Raw genomic sequence first — 22,244 nt, forward strand, 5'->3', positions numbered from 1 at the left:
TAGATGAGATAAAGCGAGTGGTTACTGACCTCAGGGTAAGATTCAACCCAGCTAAACTTACAACATTCAAGGCCAGCCTGGCCTATGGAGTGAGTTTCAGGACAGCCAAGCTTAGGCACGGAAGGAAACCATGGAAAACAGAAAGCTGGTGAAAATGTAATTGAACAAGAAGGCCATGTTCCAACCCCAGCAAGCAGAAAAATTTGGCAGATTTGGCCATATGGTTCTGGTTTTAGAGTCAAGGATAGAAGAAACGGGTTATGGAATCTCCCCTCACAGTGAAGGAAAGCTGCAGAGATCAGGTGTGTGTCATGGGTGTCCCTGCATGGAGGTCCAGAGAGGCCTTCGTGTGAAGCTGTGTAGTGATGCCTGGATTGCTTTGGAGACCCCAAGACAAACGAGCTGCCAGAATCATGAGCTAGCAGTCAAGCAAAGCTGTGGGACCTGGTGTGAAACCAGCCCAAGAAAGAGGAGTGCATTGAAGTCAACAAAGCTGAAATGAATTGGAGATTTGATGAGCACTTTAACATCAGATATAGAGATGCAGTTTGGAGTTTGCACAGCTGGTTTTTGTGGTCTTCCTTTGGTCTAGAATTTCCTGACTATGTTCCCTTTCCTCCAATTTTAGAATGGTAATGTATATCCTGTGCCATTTTATGTTGAAACTGTGATCTGCTTGTTTTGATTTTGAATTTACAAGGGGTTACAGTCAAGAGATTGCTGTGAGTCTCAGAAAAGACTTTGAAACCTTGAACTTTTAAACAGTGTTAAGACTGTCACTGACTATCAGAACTTCTGAAGTTGGATTGAATGAAATTTTGCATTCTGATATGGTTACAAGCCTATCAAGGCCAGGGAATGGAATGTGGTGGTTTGAGTAGGAATGGCCCCTCAGGCTCACAGATTGAATGTTTGGTCATTAGTGAGTGGTGTTACTTCATAGGGATTATGAAATTTTTGCCTTCTTGGAGTAGTAGGTGTGACTTTATTGAAGGAAGTGTATCACTGATGAGGGCCTCAGGCTTTGGATTTTCAAGGGCCCAAGACAGAAGTCCAGTGTCTCTGTCCTCCTGCTGCCTGCCAATACAGATGTAGAATTCTCAGCTACCTCTTCAGTACATGTCTGCCTGCGTCCTTTCATGCTTTCTACCATGATAATAATTTATCAAACCTCTCAACTATAAGTATGACCCAATTAAATGTTTTCCTTTAAGAGAACTACTGTGTCATGGTGTGTCTTCACAGCAACAGAACACTGACAAAGAATAGAATTTAATAACAATTATTAGGGAGAAGATTCTAAAACTAAGCAATGTTCTCAAGATGATTTTAAAACAAGGTTTAGGTGGGCTGGATCAAAACCATAATGATTCCTACAAATTCCGCATCTTCTCAAGCTCTATCTGCGGCGCATGCAATTCAGAAAGCTGAGCTTTGGAGAAAATTACAGGAAGCAATCTCAGCTCACAAGCCCAACCATGTGCAGGAAGACAATGACTTGTCTATCGGTGGCAATCCCTGCCAGGTAGCCACATGGACACCAGCCCAAAGAGGGGTCTGCTCACCCATTTCTCTCCCGCTCTTTTTGAGTGAGATGCCCGTCCTCTACCCTCACTAATACAAAGATAAAGCCACGAAATTCCAGTCATCTCTGGTGGTAAAGCCTTGCAGACAACACAGCAGCACTCAGTCTCCGTGATGGCCCTCCATGCAGATCTTCAGTCCTGCTCCCAGCCCCCACCCCATCCTTGTTCTCCCAATTTCCACCCTGAATTTCCTACTCTAGAGAGCTCTCTGTGGTCTCCACAGGTAGTTTTGCAAACACTAGCCTGGATTCATTTGGAATGAGAGTTTACACTTACACAGAGTGATTTTTTTTTCTACTAAGCTGTTCTCGGCTAATACTGCATAGAAACTGAAGAGATAAAAAAAATATCGATTGAGGAAAATAAAATATTTTCGAAAAAGAAAATAAAACACCCAAGCAAATGGAGCTCTTCTATGCCGAAAATATCACAGTGGTGAGTTTCATGCTTACAGAATTCTTGAGTAGCACAGCACTTCTTGGACTCAAATGATTTGAAGATGGAAAATTCTCATGAACCTTTTCTTATTCCCAAGAAATTCCAAAAGCCTCAGCCTAAGGCCTAAGAGCCTAAAATATTTAGTCCCTATGCTGGCTGGAAGGAGCTTCAGTTGAGGAAATGCCTCCATAAGATCTGGCTGTAGGTAAGTCTATAGAGCATTTTCTTAATTAGTCATTGACGGGGGATGGCGCAGCCCATTGTGGGTAGTTCCATCCCTGGGCTGGTAGTCCTTGGTTCTTTAAGAAAGCAGGCTAAGAAAGTCAGGGGCAACAAGCCAGGAAACAGCACCTCTCCATGGCCTCTGCATCAGCTCCTGCCTCCAGGTTCCTGCCCTGCTTCAGTTCCTGACCTGACTTCCTTTGGTCATTAACAGTAAAATGAAAGCTGAATAAACCCTCTCCTCCCCAACTCGCTTTGTTCCTGGTGTTTTGTTGCCGCAATAGAAACCCTAACTCAGACAGTTCTACCCATGCTAAGACTGAGCACAAATCAGTGTCAAGCTGACCATCAAAAAGGTACTACTATTCCAAAACAGAAACTAATTACAAAGAAGTGAAACTGAAGAGCAAGGACAGCTGGCTAAAATAAAAGGAAAATACACAGGAAGTAAGTAGAGAATAGAACCAAAGACTACCTTAAAGACACTGTTAAAAGATCACAGTTAAAAATTTGTCAAACTATGAATTACAACTTTTTCATGTCTGCTAACAAGGTCACTGAACAAACACAGAAAGCAGTAAACTTACGGGCCATTATGTGAGGCCACTTCTAAGCTCCTTATAATATAAAGAAAAAAGTCTCTAATTCACCTTTTACTAACAGCATGAATTTAAAATATGTTTGTTTAGTGTAGGGACTGGGAGATGGGTCAGTTGGTAAAGTGCTTGCCAGACAACATGAAGACTTGCGTGTTCAATCCCCAAGACCTACATCTACATCAAACACCAGGCAGGAAAGCACAGACTTGTAATCTCATTGCTGGAGTAGAGACAGATTTATGGGATCTATGATCAGTCAAAGGTGAGTGCGTTCTCTCTCTCTCTCTCTCTCTCTCTCTCTCTCTCTCTCTCTCTCTCTCTCTCTCTCTCCCCCTTCCTCCCTTGCACACACACACAAAACAAAACCAACAACATCACAGTTCTGTCTTCTGAAGATCATCACACAAAGCTGACCTGTGGCTTTTTTCTCTCTCTCTCACGCACACGCACAATTGCACATGTGCACACACATATACCCGAACATGCATCCGTCCTTAAATAATCCCCTCACAAGACAAAACTTAGTTTCTAGAACAAAAACATCCATCATGACTTTTAGGTTCAGTAGGCAACATAAGATATAGATTAAAAGGCAGCAAGACCTAGATTGCGCCAGGACCCAAAGACTAAGGTTGCCCACTTCCCCGAAAAGAATGAGGTCATGATTTGTTAAACTTTTCAAATTCATCTCGTGAACATACTGCAACACAGTGAATTGACAAATGTTCAAAGGAATCTCGGCCGAGGGATGAGGGGAGGGCTTGTCTCAATGGACATAACTTTACTCAGTAATTTTATTTCTAGGCATTTGTCTTTCTAAGACAACCGAACAAAAATAAAAAGTTCCAACTTTTTTTCAAATCCCAAAACAATTTGTCAGAATCTTGAATAAGTATCCCTATCCTGCCCTCTCCATAGAAAATGTTTATCTAAAATTTCAATGTTGTCATACAGTGGGGCAATCATGGAGCCATTAAAAGTGGGAATGAAGTCTTCTATTATCTCACAACCAAGTTGTGAAACAAACAAACGTCACTGAAATGAGAGAAAATATCACATCCCCACCAATGGTTTAAAGTCTCTCGGGCGGGCAGGGTATGAGCAAAGCACACAAGATGATGAAGACCAAGGTTAGTCTTCAAGGAAGAAGGTTCAGGGATACCAGCAATGAATGGTCTTTCCATTTCCTGTTCGTGTTTGCCTTGGAAGCTATAGCACTCATTTGTGTGATTTTTGGAGCTATATCTTCGTTGTGTCTCTGGCAAATATCCTTTTAAAAGCCATATATTTTTTTTATGTTTTCTTTAAAGATCTTGCCAAATGAAATAGCTACTATTCCTTTTCCTTTTAGAGTGGATCAAGGACTGTTTATAATTTCTAAGAACAAAATACTCCATCCCAGTTTCTTGACAACTGACACTACAGTGTGCTCTAAACAAGACCAAGGTGAACCCTGATGTAGTCACCTGCGATTTTATTTCAGAAATAAAACAAGCATTGTTAAATCAGTACAGAAGGGACACTGGAAGAGTTGGGGAAGGATATTAGTGTAAGGTCAATGAGCTCTCAATGACGTAATAGGAAACTGAGTTAAGGATCCAGAAAAACAGCTACTCATATCCCAGGCTTTAAAAAAAAAACAATAAAGATTTGTCACTCCCCTGCTTGGCTTATGTCAAATAGCTTAATGACATGCTTATTCTCAAAATCTTAAACAGTATGGGCACCCATTTCAAGGTCACGGGCAAACCACTCTGAGGAAACATCAGCTAGAGAGTCTTTGTAACTAACATTATGATACGATAGTGACGCTAACTCATTTAGCCAAGAGACTTCGGGGAAATCAGGACCTAAAGAGTCAAACAAAAAATCCAGCTTCTGCTGGAGGAGTAAGCACACAGTAAGCAGCCACTAGATGTCATTCTCCTTCAGAGGGCTGTGCACATCGCTTACCACAGTCAAAAGGATATTGAGTGGTCTAGACAACAAATTCCTTAAATGGCATTAATTAAAAATAGCCTGACCTCTGACTCCCGGGTGCTGCCCGGTAATTGACCAAAATAAAAATGAAAACCCACTGGAGACCAGCCACCAGTCCCCACAGGCAAGGAAGACTTTGACCAAAATACATTTCAATGGCTGCACGAAAACAGTCAGAAGATTTGGGGATAAGGGGGAAAACTCCAACTAAGCAAAAAAGTACCACCCACACAAAATCAAGGGCACACCATCATTCAAGACGGAAAGGCCATGCCAGCCAGTTCACATCGGGGCAAAGAACTGGCTTTCCTAGCATTAAACAAACAAACAAATAGCATAAAGGACATGATATTCCCTCATCTTTCTGGTTCTCTTATCTCTTAGTATCTCTGTCTCTCTGTGTGTCTGTCTGTCTATCTCTCTCTGTCTCTCTGTCTCTCTGTCTCTCTCTCTCTCTCTCTCACACACACACACACACACACACACACACACACACACACACACAGAGAGAGAGAGAGAGAGAGAGAGAGAGAGAGAGAGAGAGAGAGAGAGAGAGAGAGAGAGAGAAGCTTTTAATCACATTTAAGAATAGATTTAAAAGAACACTTCTTTTGCCCACTCCAGTTGCAGTGTAAACATCAAAAGAAGGCATAGATTACCGGTTGCAAAGGTCCTAAAAAGACTCACATCTGGCTTTAGCCCAGCCATCCGGAGCTGCTGTGGAGCATATGCTTTAAGCCTTAACTGAATTAGCTGCCAGCATACTTTAAAAATCCAAGTATTACACGCTGAAGCATCGATTTCTATCTTTACTTGTCAAAGCAGAAGCCATGTGCCGCTCTTAGTCCACCTTCCCACACAGCACTGCACTGCAGGGGGGTGGTGCTGTTTCTGCAGACCTACATGTGTAGGAACCCCAAGGGCAGCACTACCCTACAAGCCCCTTTTATTCTTGTTGGCTTCCTGATGGTCTAGAGGAGTATTAATCTGAACCCCTGCAAGGAGAAAGGCACAGAAGAAGAAAGAGCTGGAGATGTACTGCTAAGATCTCACTGTACAGAGTGACCTTCATAGCAGAGATGCAGAGGCAAGACAACTAAAGACACCCAGGGCTTTCACAAAGAAAATGCCCTAGGTCTCTGCACCCAGAAGTGCTCTCCTAGGAGCAAGGAGAATGGAAGGACCTTCCCCACCCCTTCCACGAGAGGCCCACGTTCCCACCACAGGCTTGCAGGAGTGGGGCTGGGGTTCTGATTGGCACCATGATTGGAAGAGGAGGAGTGGAGCCAGTGACATTCAGTAGACAGGAGTCAGGAAGGCTGGTTCCTATGAAATGTCGGGCTTGGTCCTGCGCAGGAAGCTTTCATTTCATCCCACACAATCTTAGGGCTGCCTAGACATTTACCTGGGTTAAAAGGCACCTGTAATTTCCATCACTCAGGGCCCCACTCCACTTTACACCTCAGCAAAGAGCATAATTGTGTGTGTTTCGTTAGTACTGTCGCCAGTATATCTCCCCCCCGAAGTGCAGGTACTGTTGAATGAAGCAAAGAGTATGTTGTATGTTCTTCATAACATTACTGAGAGCCGCTGGTCATTTTGAAAAGTGCCTTAGCAGACAACATGCTTCCCACATCCCAAGTATTACCTGCTGGTATCAGACAAGTCCTGCAAGCCCTGATTCCCTTGTCTCCAGGGACAGCTGTCAAGACACATTAACTTAAGTGTACTATTTATTATGTAACTTATCGCTTTTTTAAAATTTCTCTCCTTTGTAAGTTATTTTAAAAATGGATACCTAAGAATCCATTGAACATCTGCAAAATCGTACAGTATTTTCTATGGGGTGGGAGCAATGAGCCCATGGCGCCTAAGGCCAACATCACAATCACTCTAATAGTGACGTAATCCCTTCAATCATTAACAGTATCTCTAGTCTCTATTCTTTCTTCTGCTCTGTTAATCCTGGAGATGCCTCACACTGAGGCTTACATGTTACTCCCCTCTTCCTCCAGGAAGCTTGCCCTGACCCCTGTGCCACATGCTCTTAAACAGCAAAGGACAGTTTGCCCTGCATTGCCTCTTTATTAATTATAAGGTGGCATTACCTCTTCGTTCTTTATTTGCTAGAAGCTACTAGATGGTTAAGGCAAATCCTACCTCTCGTGCCTAGTAGAACCCTCAGGCATCCAGTGTTTCTCATGTGTCCTGACACCATGGGAAGAACTAATAACAGGTGAGAACAAGAGAGGATGCCCGACCTTGTACAGCTGCTATTTTCACGAGTGACAAATAATTAAGGAACTCATTAAACATAATTGCAGACTATACTCAGCACTGAGAAAGACATAAACAGGAAGCTGAAGTGGGGAAATCAGGAAGCATCTCTTGGAGGAGGAGTATGTAGGGAGCACTCTGCTGAGAAGGATGCAAAGGTCCTAGCTGAAGAGCAGCCTGGCTGAGGATGACCCAAGCAGGATTAGCTGGGAGTGGAAAGGTCATGTGACTGGGGTGAGTGTGGGCTGCTCAATAAAATAAAGTGAATAAATCCTCCTATAATAAGAGTATAGTACTGTGTACTGTATTATACTGTATGTTACAGTGCAGTATAGTAAGAGTACAGTAGCTCCAGAGAGAAGTTCAGAGTCTAGGCACAGACAACCACACACATAACAGGAAAAAGTTTGGATTTCATTTCAGGCACACTGGGAGGTAGTCTGCTTCACAATGGCCTCAACATGAGCTGACAGAAGGTAGGACCCCAAACACTGGATCTTGACTGAAACACAGAACCCTCATCACAACAGCGTAGGTTGAGGGAAGGACCCCTTCTCATAACATCAACCTCATCAGATGGAAATGGCTATGGCACTGTCACATCTGAGCTAAAACAGAACAGGCTCAGACCAGAAACTCTGCGAGCTCCTCCAGGGCCCAGCATCCATCTTCAAGCTATGACTGAAAACCAAGCAGCACCATGTTTATGTTTCTCCTGTCTGCTTCCTGAGTGCCTAGTGTATGTGAATCCTGACTGCAGACAGGAGGGGCTCAGCAAGAAACAAGAGGGACACAAGGACCCGAGCCCATGCAATTTACATTCTAAGGAGACACAGAAGTGACGTGGAGAGAAGTAAAACAGTGTGAGGTATGGAGTAGTCACTAATTCAGTAATGTGACACCGGATCCTTCCAAGATCCACCTTCCACACATCACACAGAGCTTCCACAAAGCTTAGCCTCCAGGTGTCAGGTAGCAGAAGAATTCCATCATAATTTTATAGAGGAATTGTCTCAGAAAGGCTCAGAGACTTACTGTGGTGCACAGTAGGTCAGCAGTACTGTGAGCACTTCTCTTACTTGTCAATCGATATGATAAGCACAATGATGACTGTCAAGCTCTATTAGAGAATGAACAAAAGTTATTAAGCATTAACTAGGTGACTGGTGGTGTTCCTAAGACCTCCATGTATCCTTCACTGTGCTTCTCCCAGCCTCCTTTTAAAGTGGACATGACCATGACCATTGTGTTCATTTTATGGGTAAGGAGCAGAGTCAGCTATATGATTTGCCCAAGTTCAAAGTCAATGAACAGTTGAGCCAAGATTCAATTCCAGCTGCCATTTTGCCTCAAGCCACTCCTGGAAAGTTTTGTGGGAGCAGGGCAGGTGGAGGGGGGGAAAGAGTATCACTTCCCTGGAAAATAACTTAAGATGGCTCTAGTTTATTTCTTCTTAGGTTAAAAAAAAAAAGTCAGGAGAATGGAGAGAGAGTTCTGTAGTTAAAGAGAACTGGCTGTTCTTGTTGAGGACCTAGGTTAATTCCCAGCTCACAGCCATAAGCAACTTTAGTTCCAAGAAATCCAAAGACCTCTTCTGAGCACTGCATACACAAATGGTGCACAGATATATATACACAGGCAAAACACTAATACATTGATGATGATGATGATGATGATGATGATGATGATGATGATGATGATGATGATGTGATGATGAATTTTAAAAGCCATCAGATGGGGTCAGAGACTGACATAAACAACCCTGTCCCAGCCACCCTCAGGGTCCATCCAGATGACCACTCTGGACATCCCCATCCCTGATACTGTCATCTCCATACTTACATGCAATTTGTTGAGCAGCACCGCATCTGTTGTGCTGTTAGCCCCAGGCTTAGCAGCTTTCCAGAACTGCTTCTGCGCAGAGTATCGGTTCATAGGACATAGTTTAAAGAGGCAATCTAGAAAGAAAAACAAAAGGCAAAAGCTGTTACTGGGGATGCTATATACTCAGCCTATGAAAGAAGGCTTCACAGTTTTACTAAGGTTTTATAATATCTTACACATGTATGTTGGTACAAAGCCCTTTTGCCATCACTGTATAAAGCTACAGATGAGGAAACTGAGGTTTACAGAAAAATAATCAATTGTCTATTGTCACCAAGGCAGTTAATAGCAGAGCTGGGACTACATGTCAAAACCCAGTGTTCTTAATCTTTCACAATTACCACCATCCATCCATGGTAGATAACCCCAAAGCCATAAGGTCCCCATTGAATACAACAATACATACATGTATTTTTGGTCTCACTGAATTTTTTAAGTGCAAAACGAATAGACACATACACACACGGCTTACTTGAAAGCACTTCCTAGAACAAAGGTCTTTTAAGTGACATGTGCATGATGACTCTCTGGGAGATAGAAATTTCAAAAAGCAAAATTGAAATTGAGACCAATAGATGTGCCCTCGACCCCTGTGATCAGTGCATCCTAATTGATCCCTGTTAGTAGTCCCGGGTTTCTGTGACTAGACTAGACTAGACTAGACTAGACTAGACTATACTATACTATACTATACTATACTGCCTTATACAGCATGGACAAGTGACTTCCAGATTTCTCTAAAGAAACTGACACAATGACTGTAGCAGCAGAGCAACTAAGCCAATAACAGAAAGGCAGATGTGACCCTACCCTTGCTCTTCCTGTCAGCCACCCCAAAGTAAAGAATAAGGATCTAGTCAGAGTCAAAGTCACGCAGCAGGTAGAAACCATAGGAAAAACTTGCAGCATACTGTCTTGGGATGATGAACCTTATCCTAAAGCAGCTGTAACAATCTGAGTGTGAAATGTCCCTGACAAATTCACACTAAGCACTGACTCTAGCAGGTGGCATTGTCTTGGAGGCCATGGAACCTTCGGACAAGGCCCTACGTGGTGGATGAAGACCATAGATGGGCCTTTTAGGGTTAGGACTGACCCTACTTCTTCTTTTTTTTTTATGTGTATTATTGTGTTACCTTTTAATTTTTTTAGTATTTTTTTTAATTTATTTATTTATTAAGGATTTCTGCCTCCTCCCCGCAACCGCCTCCCATTTCCCTCCCCCTCCCCCGATCAAGTCACCCTCCCTCATTTATTTAGTATGCATAGTGTTCTGCCTGCGTGTGTGCCTATACGCCAGAAGAGGGCACTAGATCTCATTTTAGATGGTTGTGAGCCACCATGTGGTTGCTGGAAATTGAACTCATGATCTTTGGGAGAGCAGCCAGTGCACTTAACCTCTGAGCCATCTCCCCAGCCCACTGACCCTACTTCTTGACAAAACACTCTGCTTCCTATCTGCTGAGATGTGAATAAACTCAAAGCAAGCTCCAGCCATCTCAGCCCGACCAGGATGTTCTCCTTGACCGAGGCATTGACTCTCTTTCAAATCAAAGAACGAAATAAATTCTTTCCCCTCTCAAGTGATTTCTCCAAGGTGTCCCCTTACAGCAACTAAAGCAGGAACGAAAACAAGTCCATGCCTGTGATGAGGCATAAACCAATGTGGCCACAGTGTTAAACGAGACACTGCATTTCTGTCTCATCGCCATCTTTCTCACTAACGTCTCATTTCTATACGCCTGCCTGTTTTGTCCTGTATTTATTTAAGTTCAGTAACACTTGTATACACAACTTTTAAAATGTCCATTTATTTTAAGAGGACCATACCAAAATAAAAAGTCCAAAGGGCTGGAGGTGGGGGTAGAACATGTGCTTAGCTTGAACAAGTTACCCAGAATAACAAAAACAAAAAGTCAGAAATAATTTCCTTAGGAAACTAGTTTTTAAAATCAATACCATTGAAATTAATTTTGACATACTAGATATTCATATAGTATGATAGAGTAAAATTAATAAACTTGGAGCAAATGCCCAATTTGGAAAAACCGCACCCTTTAAGTACATGAGAAGGGACAAATCACTTATTCTCATCTGCTCATTAAAACAGATTTTCTTAGAAGACCTTCCCCAATAAATCCTGCTTGTTCAAATAATTATCTCGACATAAGAAAAATCCATATACTGCCCTTGCAGGGATGGAATTAAGTCCTGAGTGAATGTGTATTACTGACATGGACACAGTCCTGTCAAGGGCCAATACCTCAGAGGATGGAGAAGTCTCACCCTGTCTGAGTGCAAATGTCCACTGTATCTTCACCCTTCCACAAGGTGTGACAGCCTGAGGACTGCTCGTTAGAGAGACGGCTCCTGCGGGGATGAGCTACCCCTGCCTCCTTGTCCAGATGTACATCATAAACCCCGCCTACTCATTTATCTGTATGCAATAACCCCACCCTCCCTGGTCAATCGTAGCTAAGAAACATGCCAAGCTTCCTGAGCACTGCAGGTTTCCTTCAGAGAGCCCAGAGCAACCAGTCCCAGTTGGTCTATATGCCTGTGTGCTTGTCATCTCTTTGTTTCCTAGTTGCTCTCATCACGTCTAATCTGGGCTCTCTGGAGTCATGCAGCACAAAGCTGTGTCCAGTTTATAAACCCTAAAACCTTATAATTCAGACAGTTCTTTCTTTTAGTGATGCAATAAATTTTCTCTACGTATTATACTTGCAAATTCTTGATATCATCAAGAAAAAAATCTTTTAATCATAGAAGCAAAAGGAACATTTTCCATTTTACAATTTCATCAACTCAGTATTCTAGATGGTCACAAACAGTTCATTCCAATAAACATGGGAGTGTTGAAATCCATCTTTATCAAGTATCTGATTCATCTGTTAGAAGTAATTTTCATTACATAGGAAAGGCACTGCCCAGGTCTTTCCAGAACAAAAGGCACGGCAGGAAAGCAGCAGCGTCAAAGATAAGGCTGCTCTCTGTGCCAATCATCAAAGGGGTAAGTCATGGTCATTTACAGACTCAGTGGAAAGTGACAACATCACTTAGAGAGACTTTTCCTACCATCACGATGAATTCAAGCTCTCCATCCGTCTCCTGAATAACCACACTACTGGTCAGGACCAAATGTTCTATCTTCTTCACAGGATCCAGGTGGCATCTAAGCTGAGCCAAGATGATTTCCTTAAGTTAACACTCCCCACCTCACCCCGAACTCCTTTACTGGAACTGGACCTGTGGCTGGTACATGTCACAGAAGTATTCCACCATGCTGCTGCATCCCAAGTGATCCTCCTGTCTCAGCCTCCTTCAGAAACAAGCCCAGCTAACCTATCACTTAAATAAAATAAAAGGATTCACAAATAAGTCACCAGCAATGTTTTTAATATTTTCAGTTATTCACTGAGAATTTCATACATGTACATAATATGTTTGATATTCCCTCCTCCCGCCACTCCTCTCAGGTCCTCCCCTGCATCCACATCCCCACTTCATGTCATTTTTTAAAGAAAAGATTTATTTGAGCAGGGCGGTGGTGGCGTACGCCTTTAACCCCAGCACTTGGGAGGTAGAGGCAGGTGGATCTCTCTGAGTTCGAGGCCAGCCTGGTCTATAAGAGTTAGTTCCAAGACAGGCTCCAAAGCTATAGAGACACCCTGTCTCGAAAAACCAAAAAAAAAAAAAAAAAGATTAAAGATTTATTTGTGTCTGTGAATATATGTATGTTCATGCATGTGAGTTTGGACGTGTGTGCAGGCACCCACCGAAGTCAGCAGAGGGCCTCGGATCCCCTCAAGCTTAAGTTACAGCTCAACATAAATGAGGAAATCAAAGAACCAAACTCAGTCCCTTGAAAGGGCAACAAGTGCTCTTAACTGCTGGGCCATCTTTCCAGTCACTCCCACCTCAACTACCACCTCTCTTCGCTTTTTATGACCCACTGGGTCTGTTTAGCAGCACCAATTTTTAACATATGACTTACTTTAAGGACCAATGGCACTAACAATTTCAATTTTCATCAATGGTAAGATATAGGAAATAAAATGGCCTATTTTTTTTTTTACCTCTAACATACTTCATATACCAACAGCTTGCTGCTATACATAACCAAAAACTAAACAACAACTAACAACTTGACTTAAGTTGATATGAGGAACAGGCAGAATCCATGATGCTAAGGAGTAGGAAGCAATGAGAAGTACCATCTTATACCTGTGTATGCTGTGGCCAAGTCACTTAGCAAACAAACAGGCTCTGCCACACAGGCTCAAAACTCAGCAAGAGTCTAAGCAATGCACAATTGAAAGCCTTGAACAACTTCCTCAGCAACTATTTTCCTTGGATGAAATGTAGCATTGCATAGGCTGAAGTGTATTTACAACCAACTGTCAATGTAAATATAAGAGATGCTAACACACTAGTAACGGAACCAAATTAGCCTTGCTGATTTTGCCCCATCTTCCTGGTTGCCTAGCAACGGATTCAAAGTGAAAATTAAATTAAGCACTCAAATATAATATTAAAGTACCCTTGTAGAATTTTGCAATTCGAAGGTTCCACGGTGCCCTTTGCTATTTGGATGGCACAGCAGAGCAAAATTAAAGTTCTGCTGGATCCCAACACTGTGCTAAGTATAGAACAAGACATTCAGTAGCATATAACCTATAAGGAGGGAAGTGAGCGTGTTTGTGTGCATGTATGTGTATATACACAAATACACCCACACACACACACTGTGGTTTGGTCTCATTCCAAAAACATGCCACAAAAGAAATCTTATATGACAGGTGTTATTTTAGGCCTGTGAGGAATAAACTAATTTATAAACTAAATTAAGCTTTCAAAAAAAATCACTTAGGAATATTCCTAAAATTTAGCATACTGGATTAGAAGAGAACTCAACTGAATTAAGGGGTTGCTAAATGTTCTAGGGCTGGGTGAGCTGACACTGGAGAGATGAGGGTTCAGCTACCTTCAATGGCTTCAATGCACTTTAGAGCTCAACTGGAGAAGAAATGATGTACCGCCTAGTAGATATATGTTATGTGTTAAGAGTGAAATGAGGGCTTGGTGTGGGCACTTAAGAGAAAACCAAAAGGAAGGGAAGAAGGAAGTGTTTTCTCAGAGGCTACACCAAGGAATAAAACCTCCATACCACCCAACTAGCCTGTGCCTAGAAATTTCAACTCCAGCCTAGGTCCCTAAGGGCAGAGACCTAGGGATATAACAGCTGCTCAGGAAAGGTATTGATACATTAGTGATCCAAATGTGCTATGATCCTGGGCTCCAGAAACAAAGGCTGGGCGAAGGGTGGCCTTCTGAAGACACTTCCAGCTCTTGGCTTCCAGAAGACTCTTCACAAAATCAATCACTATTCAGAGAAGCCCTTTCTATGTGTAGGTCCTGGGTACAGAGAACAGAACTAGACACAGCAGTGTCTTAAAACACTGTCAGTGACAGACAGACAAGTGAAATCACATCAAGTTCACAGTACTTGAAAATTAAATGGAGCAGTCAAAATGTAATGCTTTGCAATTCAATAGCTTTCTGTTACCCTTTGCTGTCTGTACAGAGGGGCAAGAATTAGCAGCATGAACTGTCTTTGGACACAGGTTCATGGAGAACCAGAGACTCCCACAGGCCATCAGCAAAGCATCTCCAGAAGCAGCACATCTGAATGAAGGTAGACCTGAAGAGCAGAACGGGAATGCTAACTTGACGGGGATCACCCAGGAGACAAACCCCTGAGTGTGTCTAACAAGGAGTCTCTATGCGTACGGATCCTGAAAAGGGCAATAGATGGAAACAATCACCTCACTCTGCTTCCTGACTGCTGATGCAGCATGACTATCCCCCCCCCCACACACACACATCTTCCTCACCAAGATGGACTGTACCCCAAATATAAGTCAAAATAAATCCTTCCTTTGCTCAATGGTTCCATTGTGTATTTTGTCACAACATGGAGAAAAGTAATTAACATGGAGGAAACACTCTGTGGTCAAAGCATTCCAAGAAGACACAAAAAATACAAAGGCCCTGAGCTGGGGGTGGGGGTGGGTGGTGGATAATGCTTGCAACCTTGAGAAAACAAGAAACAGGAGACTTGGAGCAACATCTCAGTGGATTAGAACACTTGCTGTATAGGCATGAAGTAGAATCTCCAACACCTATATCTCAAGGCAACACAGCTAGGCATGCCCATAACCCCAACTTGGATCCAAAAGTACTCACACACACACAGAGCATATTACACACACACACAGAGAGAGAGAGAGAGAGAGAGAGAGAGAGAGAGAGAGAGAGAGAGAGAGAGAGAGAGACAGAGAGAGAGACAGAGAGACAGAGAGAGACAGAGACAGAGGGAACAGTAAGCTATAGGAGTTGTGTATCTAGAAGCTACAGCATGAAGAGTAGCAGAGAGCTGGGGTGGGGTGGGGGCATCTGGGTCTTGGTAAGAGCAGTGGGAAGTCACAGAGGGCCTTAAGCAAAGACAGAAGAACTTAGTCTGCCTTATGAGTATATGGGAGCGCTCGCTCTCTCTCTCGCTCTCTCTCTCTCTCTCTCTGTTTAGTTAGTTTTCTTTGTGTCTACTTGTGTGTGCATATGTGTGGGTACATGCAAGTGAATACAGGTGCCTGAGAAGGCAGGAAGACAGCATCAGATCTCCTGCAGCTGGAGTCATAGGTGGTTGTGAGCAGCCAGATATGGGTGATAGGAACCAAACCTGGCTTCTCTGCAAGAGCAATGTGCTCTCTTAAGAACTGGGCATATCTCCAGTCCTACAGGAGAGTTCCTTTCCATCATGGAGCCCAGGAAGAAAGTAAACTAGGCAGGAGTGAGCATTGGGGAAAGGAGTAGAAATCATTGACTTTATCTGGACTCTACCAAGATTGGGATGTGCCTAAAACATCCAAGCAGAAATGGTGAGTAATGTGCAGGTCAACCAGCAGCCAGCATGTGGAAAATGCCGAACAGCAGCCAAGGAGGTCAGGAGGCAGAAAATGAAAAGGGATGATGGGAGGAGCAGAAGGCAAGGAAGTCATGATTAGAATACATTGCTGTTGCCTATCAGGGTCTAGGGACATCCCAGCTTCTCTACTGAAATCAAGAAAATACATGGATTTGAGATTTATAAAAACTTGAGCTTGATTAACAATTTTTATGCAGACAGAATAAAGTCCTCTACTTCCATCTCCAGGGGGAAAATTGAAGAAAATGATGGATTCTTTTTTAAAATTTAAATCCAGTATTATCTATGAAACCAAACTTTATCTTCCCAAGTTACAAATTAAGCTGGAGAGAGGAGGAGGACAGAACTTGACAGGTGAGGAAGAAGAAAGCTTGTATTTCTCTGGAGGAAAACCAAGAGGCAGCTGGCAGAACTCCAGGAAGATTCGGGAGCTGGAGGCTGCAGCCAACAAGTGTGGGACAAGTTAGGCAGAGGACAGGATGGACTGAAAGGCTTAGAGCAGGCCATTGGACCTTGATGCACACCACCGTCATACACATACAGTCAAATATGTGTGCATTCCTCGAGGAGGGGGTACAGGTGGGGTGTGCTGACAGGAGGGAGTGGGCAGAGGTTCTGAAGTCTCAGACACCAAATGTGGTAAAGGGGTAAGAGATGGAACTAGAAGTAAATGGATCAAATAGAAATGTACAGATGGGATGGTGAGGTGTACGGACTCTCACTAGCTGGGACCTGATCACCAGGTGAGAATCTACAACAGAAAATGTCAATCAGTGTATCTTGGGCCAACTTTGGTCAGCTGCAGCCCACCTGCGCATGGCTCACAAGCTAAGAAGGGTTTCACATTTTCACATAATCGAAAACAAAAAAACATGTTATTTTATAACATAACATTATATAGAATTCAAATTTCAACATCCATAGAAAAGATGAATGACTCTCGCCAATAGGAACATTTATGAAACATTTGTTCTCTTGTTATATAATATCCTTAGTTTTGTCTATTGAACTGCAAAGCTTAAAATATCGTCTGTCTCAAGGCTGCAAGCTTGCTCAGTGGGTAAAGGCATTTCTCATATAAGCCTAAAGACTTGGAGTTTAATCCCCAGAACCCAGGAGAGGGATAAGGGTGGGAGGAGAGAATCAACTCCTGGAAGTTATCCTCTGACATTCATACATACAATAAATAAAAATACAAATATTACTTTAAATATTTCCTGTCTCATCCTTTACTGGCAATGTATGCTGACCTGAGACTTGGAAGCTCCTTCTGAGAAGACACAGAAAGCCCCAGAGAGATGCCCTGCCTGAAGCCCTTTGTGAGAGAGGTGCCTTGCTATTGGATAATTTGTGAACGAAACTACCCATTCACAAGCCCTACAGTCTCACACCTTTTCATATCTACACAATACCCAATAAGCTGCTTCAAGGCTTCTCTTCCTATCTAATGTACAGAGATAACCAAGATCAGCAGACATAGGACCCACCTGCCAATGCTACACAGAGGTACTTGACAACTGACACAAGCAACTAACCCTGAAGGAGCAGAGAGAACAGAAAGAATGGGAGAGAGAAAACAGCAACACTATAGTCAACAGCCGCACAGGTTAAGACTGAAAATTATCATCCTAAATATGCATGACCCCTTAACAGGTGACAAAGAAAAGAAATTTAAAACAAGGAACCTGAAATACAAGGACAATGCAGTTTTTGAACATAATAAGTTTTGGAAGCCAGGTTGGGAGACTTTTTCCAAAAGTAAAAACAGAGGAAAGAAGAGAAAAGGAACTAGCGGCTAAAACCCACAACTCCAACACCTAAGGATTTCAGAACAAGACACTGCAAGTGCAGAAAATTACTAAGGAAAACATCCTGGACTTGGAGAAGATGACTTTCTAGATTGAAAAAAAAAAAAAAAACCTCACCAAATCCCTGCATGTGGTGAGAAACCATACATATGGTGGAAATAATTTAGAATAACAAGGAAAAAGATGCTTGAGTCTTCTAGCAATGGGTGGGGAAAGCACCAACTCTTTTTTTTTTTAAAGCACCAACTCTTAAACAGCAATATTAAAAATAGAATAGTAATAATACTATCAGACACTTCATATTAACTTCATATTGTGATGCAACACAACCATGCCTTTAAAATACTGACTTAATAACGATTCTCAGCCTAGAATTCTGAGTGTGCTAAATAACCAAGAAGGCTTGAGAGTCAAATCTCTAGTCAGGAAGCTGTCAGAGGATACACTCTACCCAAAGATGGAGAGGACACTTCTTGGGTTACGTCTATCTGTGTGGAGGTATATGCACATGAGCACACATTCTTGCAGAGACCAGAAGAGGGCATCAGCTCCTTTGGAGCTGGAGGTTGCTGAGGAGTTGTAAACAAGTTCTGGGAAAAGACATTTTTATTATGATATGTATAAACCTTTCTTTGAATGTATGCATATGTACCATGCATGTGGCTGTGCCTGGGGGCCCTGGACCCCCGTAACTGAAGCTACATACCTATGATCTACCATGTAGAACCGAAAACTGAACCCAAGTCCTCTACAAAAAAACAAATGCTCTTAGCTGCTGAGTCATCTCTCCAGCCCTAGAGAAGACATTTAAAAAATAGGTATTTGGTGTTTAAAAGATGGTACCATAGTTCAGCTCAATTTCTGTGACATGAATTAAATGCTTAACTATGGCTATCAACATCACAAACAGCTATGGTAAAGAAAGTTGCATCATGGCACATAGTGCAGGGCCTTGTCACTGACACAAGCTAAAACAAAGAGATCAAAAGCCCTAAAGGCAGTACAGTATTAAGGACAAAAGGGACAGGTAAAGGATCCCTTTCCAATGGAACCATACTGTAGCTTGCAGAGTGAAAAAAGGTTCAGTACATACTATGGGTAATATAGGCAAAGAAAAAAAAAATAAACAAGCCTTCGGTCCAGAAAAAGGAGCACATGAAAGTCATGCTCAACAGTAAATAATATACGCACAGTCAAAAGCATAAGGCAGAGTATTAATTTAGCTAAAATAAAGTGGAAATGAAATATAGTGAAAGAGAAACAGAAGTATCATTAAAGCCAATGCCATATATACTAGCAGTAAGTGGACAAGTGATATTTAAAACAGGCTAACAATCTATAGATACCAAAAAGTAGTGGTAAACACCAAACCAAAGAAAATGTTTAAGTATTTCAAACTGACCCTGAGAAGTGCAAGGTGTGTGCTATTATTGTTATTAATTGTATTCCATCAATATTTGATGAACACAAATGATGGAGGAGGGTCATCTGTCTATGTGTTACTTTCATTGGTTAATAAAGATACTGCCTTGGCCCTTTGATAGAACAGAAAATTAGGTAGGCGGAGTAAACAGGACAGAATGCTGGGAGAAAGAAGACAATGAGGCAGATGCATGAAGCCAGCCACCAGGTCAGACATGCTGAATCTCTCCCAGTAAGTCACCACTTCATGATGCTACACAGATTATTAGAAATGGGTTAAGCAAGATGTGAGAATTAGCCAATAAGAGGCTGAAACTAATGGGCCAGGCAGAGTTTAAATGAATACAATTTGTGTGTTGTTATTTCGGGTGTAAAGCTAGCCATGCGGAAGCCAGGTGGGACGAAAAGCAGGCCTGCTTGCCCCATCACTACACACAAAATCTATCCACATGACATAGAATCAATCATTTCCGAGTGTTCAACTTAGTGGCAATTAGACCTTTGGCAGCACTGTACAGCTGTCATATCTCCCGCCTTCCCAATCAGTGTCATCATTTCTCAATGGAAATCCTGTCCCTACTACTCAGCTGCCCCATCTGTGATTCATATTTGAATTTTGAAGGAGGTACATGTGTTAATGAAAACATTCATGACTTTAAATTACTTCTAGGTACTCAGTTGTTCACTCGGTCCTGGAATATTACTTTACCTTACAAATGTATGCAAAGGAGATAGTCTAGGAAGGCGCAAGGAGCAAGCAGGCTGCCTCTCGGTCGCGATGGTTGGGAAGCAACTCAACACTTTCACTCATCATCAGTGACCTCATGAGGCGGAGTAGCTAAGACATGGTGTTCAGCTGAGCCCTGAGAGAAGCACTGAGAGAGGCACTGAGAAGCGCTCCCTGTGTGCCTATAGTTTCTGTCACCAGGACTTAAAGTTTGTCTGGATTTGATTCACCTCATGCCTCATCGACTGGCTCAATCAATTAAACATGGACTCCTCCAGAATCATGATCCTAAAAAACTGCATCACAAATAGGATAAGCAACCAACAAGCTATTACTGTTGAAAACAACAACAAAACTCCATTTAAGGGCTGGGGAAAATGACTCCATTGGTAAAGTGTCTGCTGCACAGGCAGGAGGACTTGAGTGTGGACCACCAGCATGCATATAAGATTAGAGGCTGGTAGCCTGAGCCTGGAATACCAGAGCTGGGCACGGGGTCAGAATGGTAAAAATAGGTACAGTCCTGGGGCTGGCTGGTCAGCCAGCCTATCCAAAATGTTGAGTTCCTGGTTTGAAAAGAGACTATGTTTCAAAAATAATGATAAGTTGGAGAGCAATTGGGAAAGACACTTGACATCAACTTCTGAACACCATGCGCACACACGCCCCTGTATACACACATACACACAAAAATTTAAAAATGGAAAGACAAAACTCTTCATTCATCCAGAATATATAAAGGCAACTTTCATCTCTAGCATGTGTGCATGCATGTGTGTGTGTATCACAAGCAACAACTGCGGATCACTCACAGCTTCCTTTTTTTTGTGAGAAGAATGAAAAGCAACAGCATGAACTCAGGGTGAGGTAGGAGGAGGAGTATCAGTTCGTCACCAAGAGAATTTCTTATCAATGAAATAGAAATACAAAATATCCCATACTTAAGAATCATCCCAGCGGAAACTCACTACATGATTAAGATTAATGAGAATGGGTTTGCCTTACTGCTGATTCTGCCATACATGCATTCAATAAACATGGGACAAAACAAGAGCGGTTCACAAAACCAATCCTGTGTCCAACAAACGCCTTTCAGTGAGCAAGTCATTAACTCCAGGTCACTCTAAGTGGAAGCCGTTTAGACACTGTTGTGTCTACTGCATGCTAATCACATTTCCTAAGCTGTGGCAGCAGCTTTTTGAAGTTAAGTGACATTTTCCAACTGGCAGTGCCAGGCAAACCTGGTATTACCTGTCTGCAAAAGCATAAACAGTGTCGTTAGAAGATGAAGGACAATGAGGTACTGTTTTTCCCTTGGAGACACCCAGATGCCTTCTCCAAACAGACAATTCAAGATGACACCCACGAGGATGATGCTTTCTGCCTTTCGCCACCTTTCCTGTATTAGATGGACCATCTTCACACAACCTTTGGAACTGGAAGTGCAAGAAAGGACTTCTTTTCTGGCCTCCAGCTATGGCAATTCCGCTTTTATTTACCTAATGATTATTGTGTTTAGATTGGCACTGGCCCAGAGAATGGCAGCTGCTAATCAGCTGAAAGAGCAACTCTCCCCATTGGAGAAGACAAACGCGCCTGAAAGTGTCCTCACCAACAGATCACAGGGCCTGCACTTGTGCAGATACTGTATCCTGGCCTCTACACCTGGGGAGATGTCTGCAAGGACCGGGGTTTATTAAAGACTGCCTGGAATAGCAAGGTCACATGACCAGAGACAGCAGCGGCCCATCAAGAAAGGATGGGAAGGGAGTCACAGGACCAAAGGCACTGTCTCCTTCCACAAGGTTCTTCATATGAAGCTGGCAGAAACATCGCCATAGCACCCAAATATGGCTCCATCCTCTGTACTGAGTGTGCAGGCTAGCCAGCATTCTTAGTTTTTGGCCAATGCTAGTAATTTTTTATTGTTTGCAATTAAGAGTCCTGGGTGACTGTGAATGATAAAAGATATTTCACTCAGCTGGTAATGGGACTAAGAACAAAGGTTTCATCTCATCAAAGAGAATGCCAACTGTGGTTATTCAGGGACCCACAGAGACAGGTTATGGGCCTGCCTCTGCCACTCACTGGCTGGTCAAGCTCCCAGGTGGCTAAACCTTTTCCAGTCTTCATGTCTCCCTTCAATGGTACAGATCAATCATCCCTTGGTTCTTCTTGACAGAGCCTTAGTCATATAAATTCCATTCAATGTCCTGTAACTAACAGGAAATTCAGATCTGCGCATCCTAAAATGTTCAGGGGAGTAGAGTCTGCTCTATCACCTAAGTTGTATGTATGAACACAGAAGTTGTA

The 22,244-nt window shown here is 42.6% G+C and overlaps 1 protein-coding gene across 12 annotated transcripts in view; it reads right to left on the minus strand.

Moving 5' to 3' along the window:
• Itpr1 (inositol 1,4,5-trisphosphate receptor type 1) overlaps positions 1-22,244 on the minus strand; it is a 342,349-nt gene that overhangs the window by 203,929 nt on the left and 116,176 nt on the right. For all 12 annotated transcript variants that reach the window (XM_075983288.1, XM_075983285.1, XM_075983283.1 and 9 more), the window contains exon 5: positions 8,945-9,060. In XM_075983288.1, the coding sequence (XP_075839403.1) occupies positions 8,945-9,060 (116 nt within the window). The remainder of the gene's footprint in view (positions 1-8,944; positions 9,061-22,244) is intronic.

Source organism: Microtus pennsylvanicus, chromosome 8 (genome assembly GCF_037038515.1).
Source record: "Microtus pennsylvanicus isolate mMicPen1 chromosome 8, mMicPen1.hap1, whole genome shotgun sequence".
Taxonomy (NCBI): Eukaryota; Metazoa; Chordata; class Mammalia; order Rodentia; family Cricetidae; genus Microtus; species Microtus pennsylvanicus.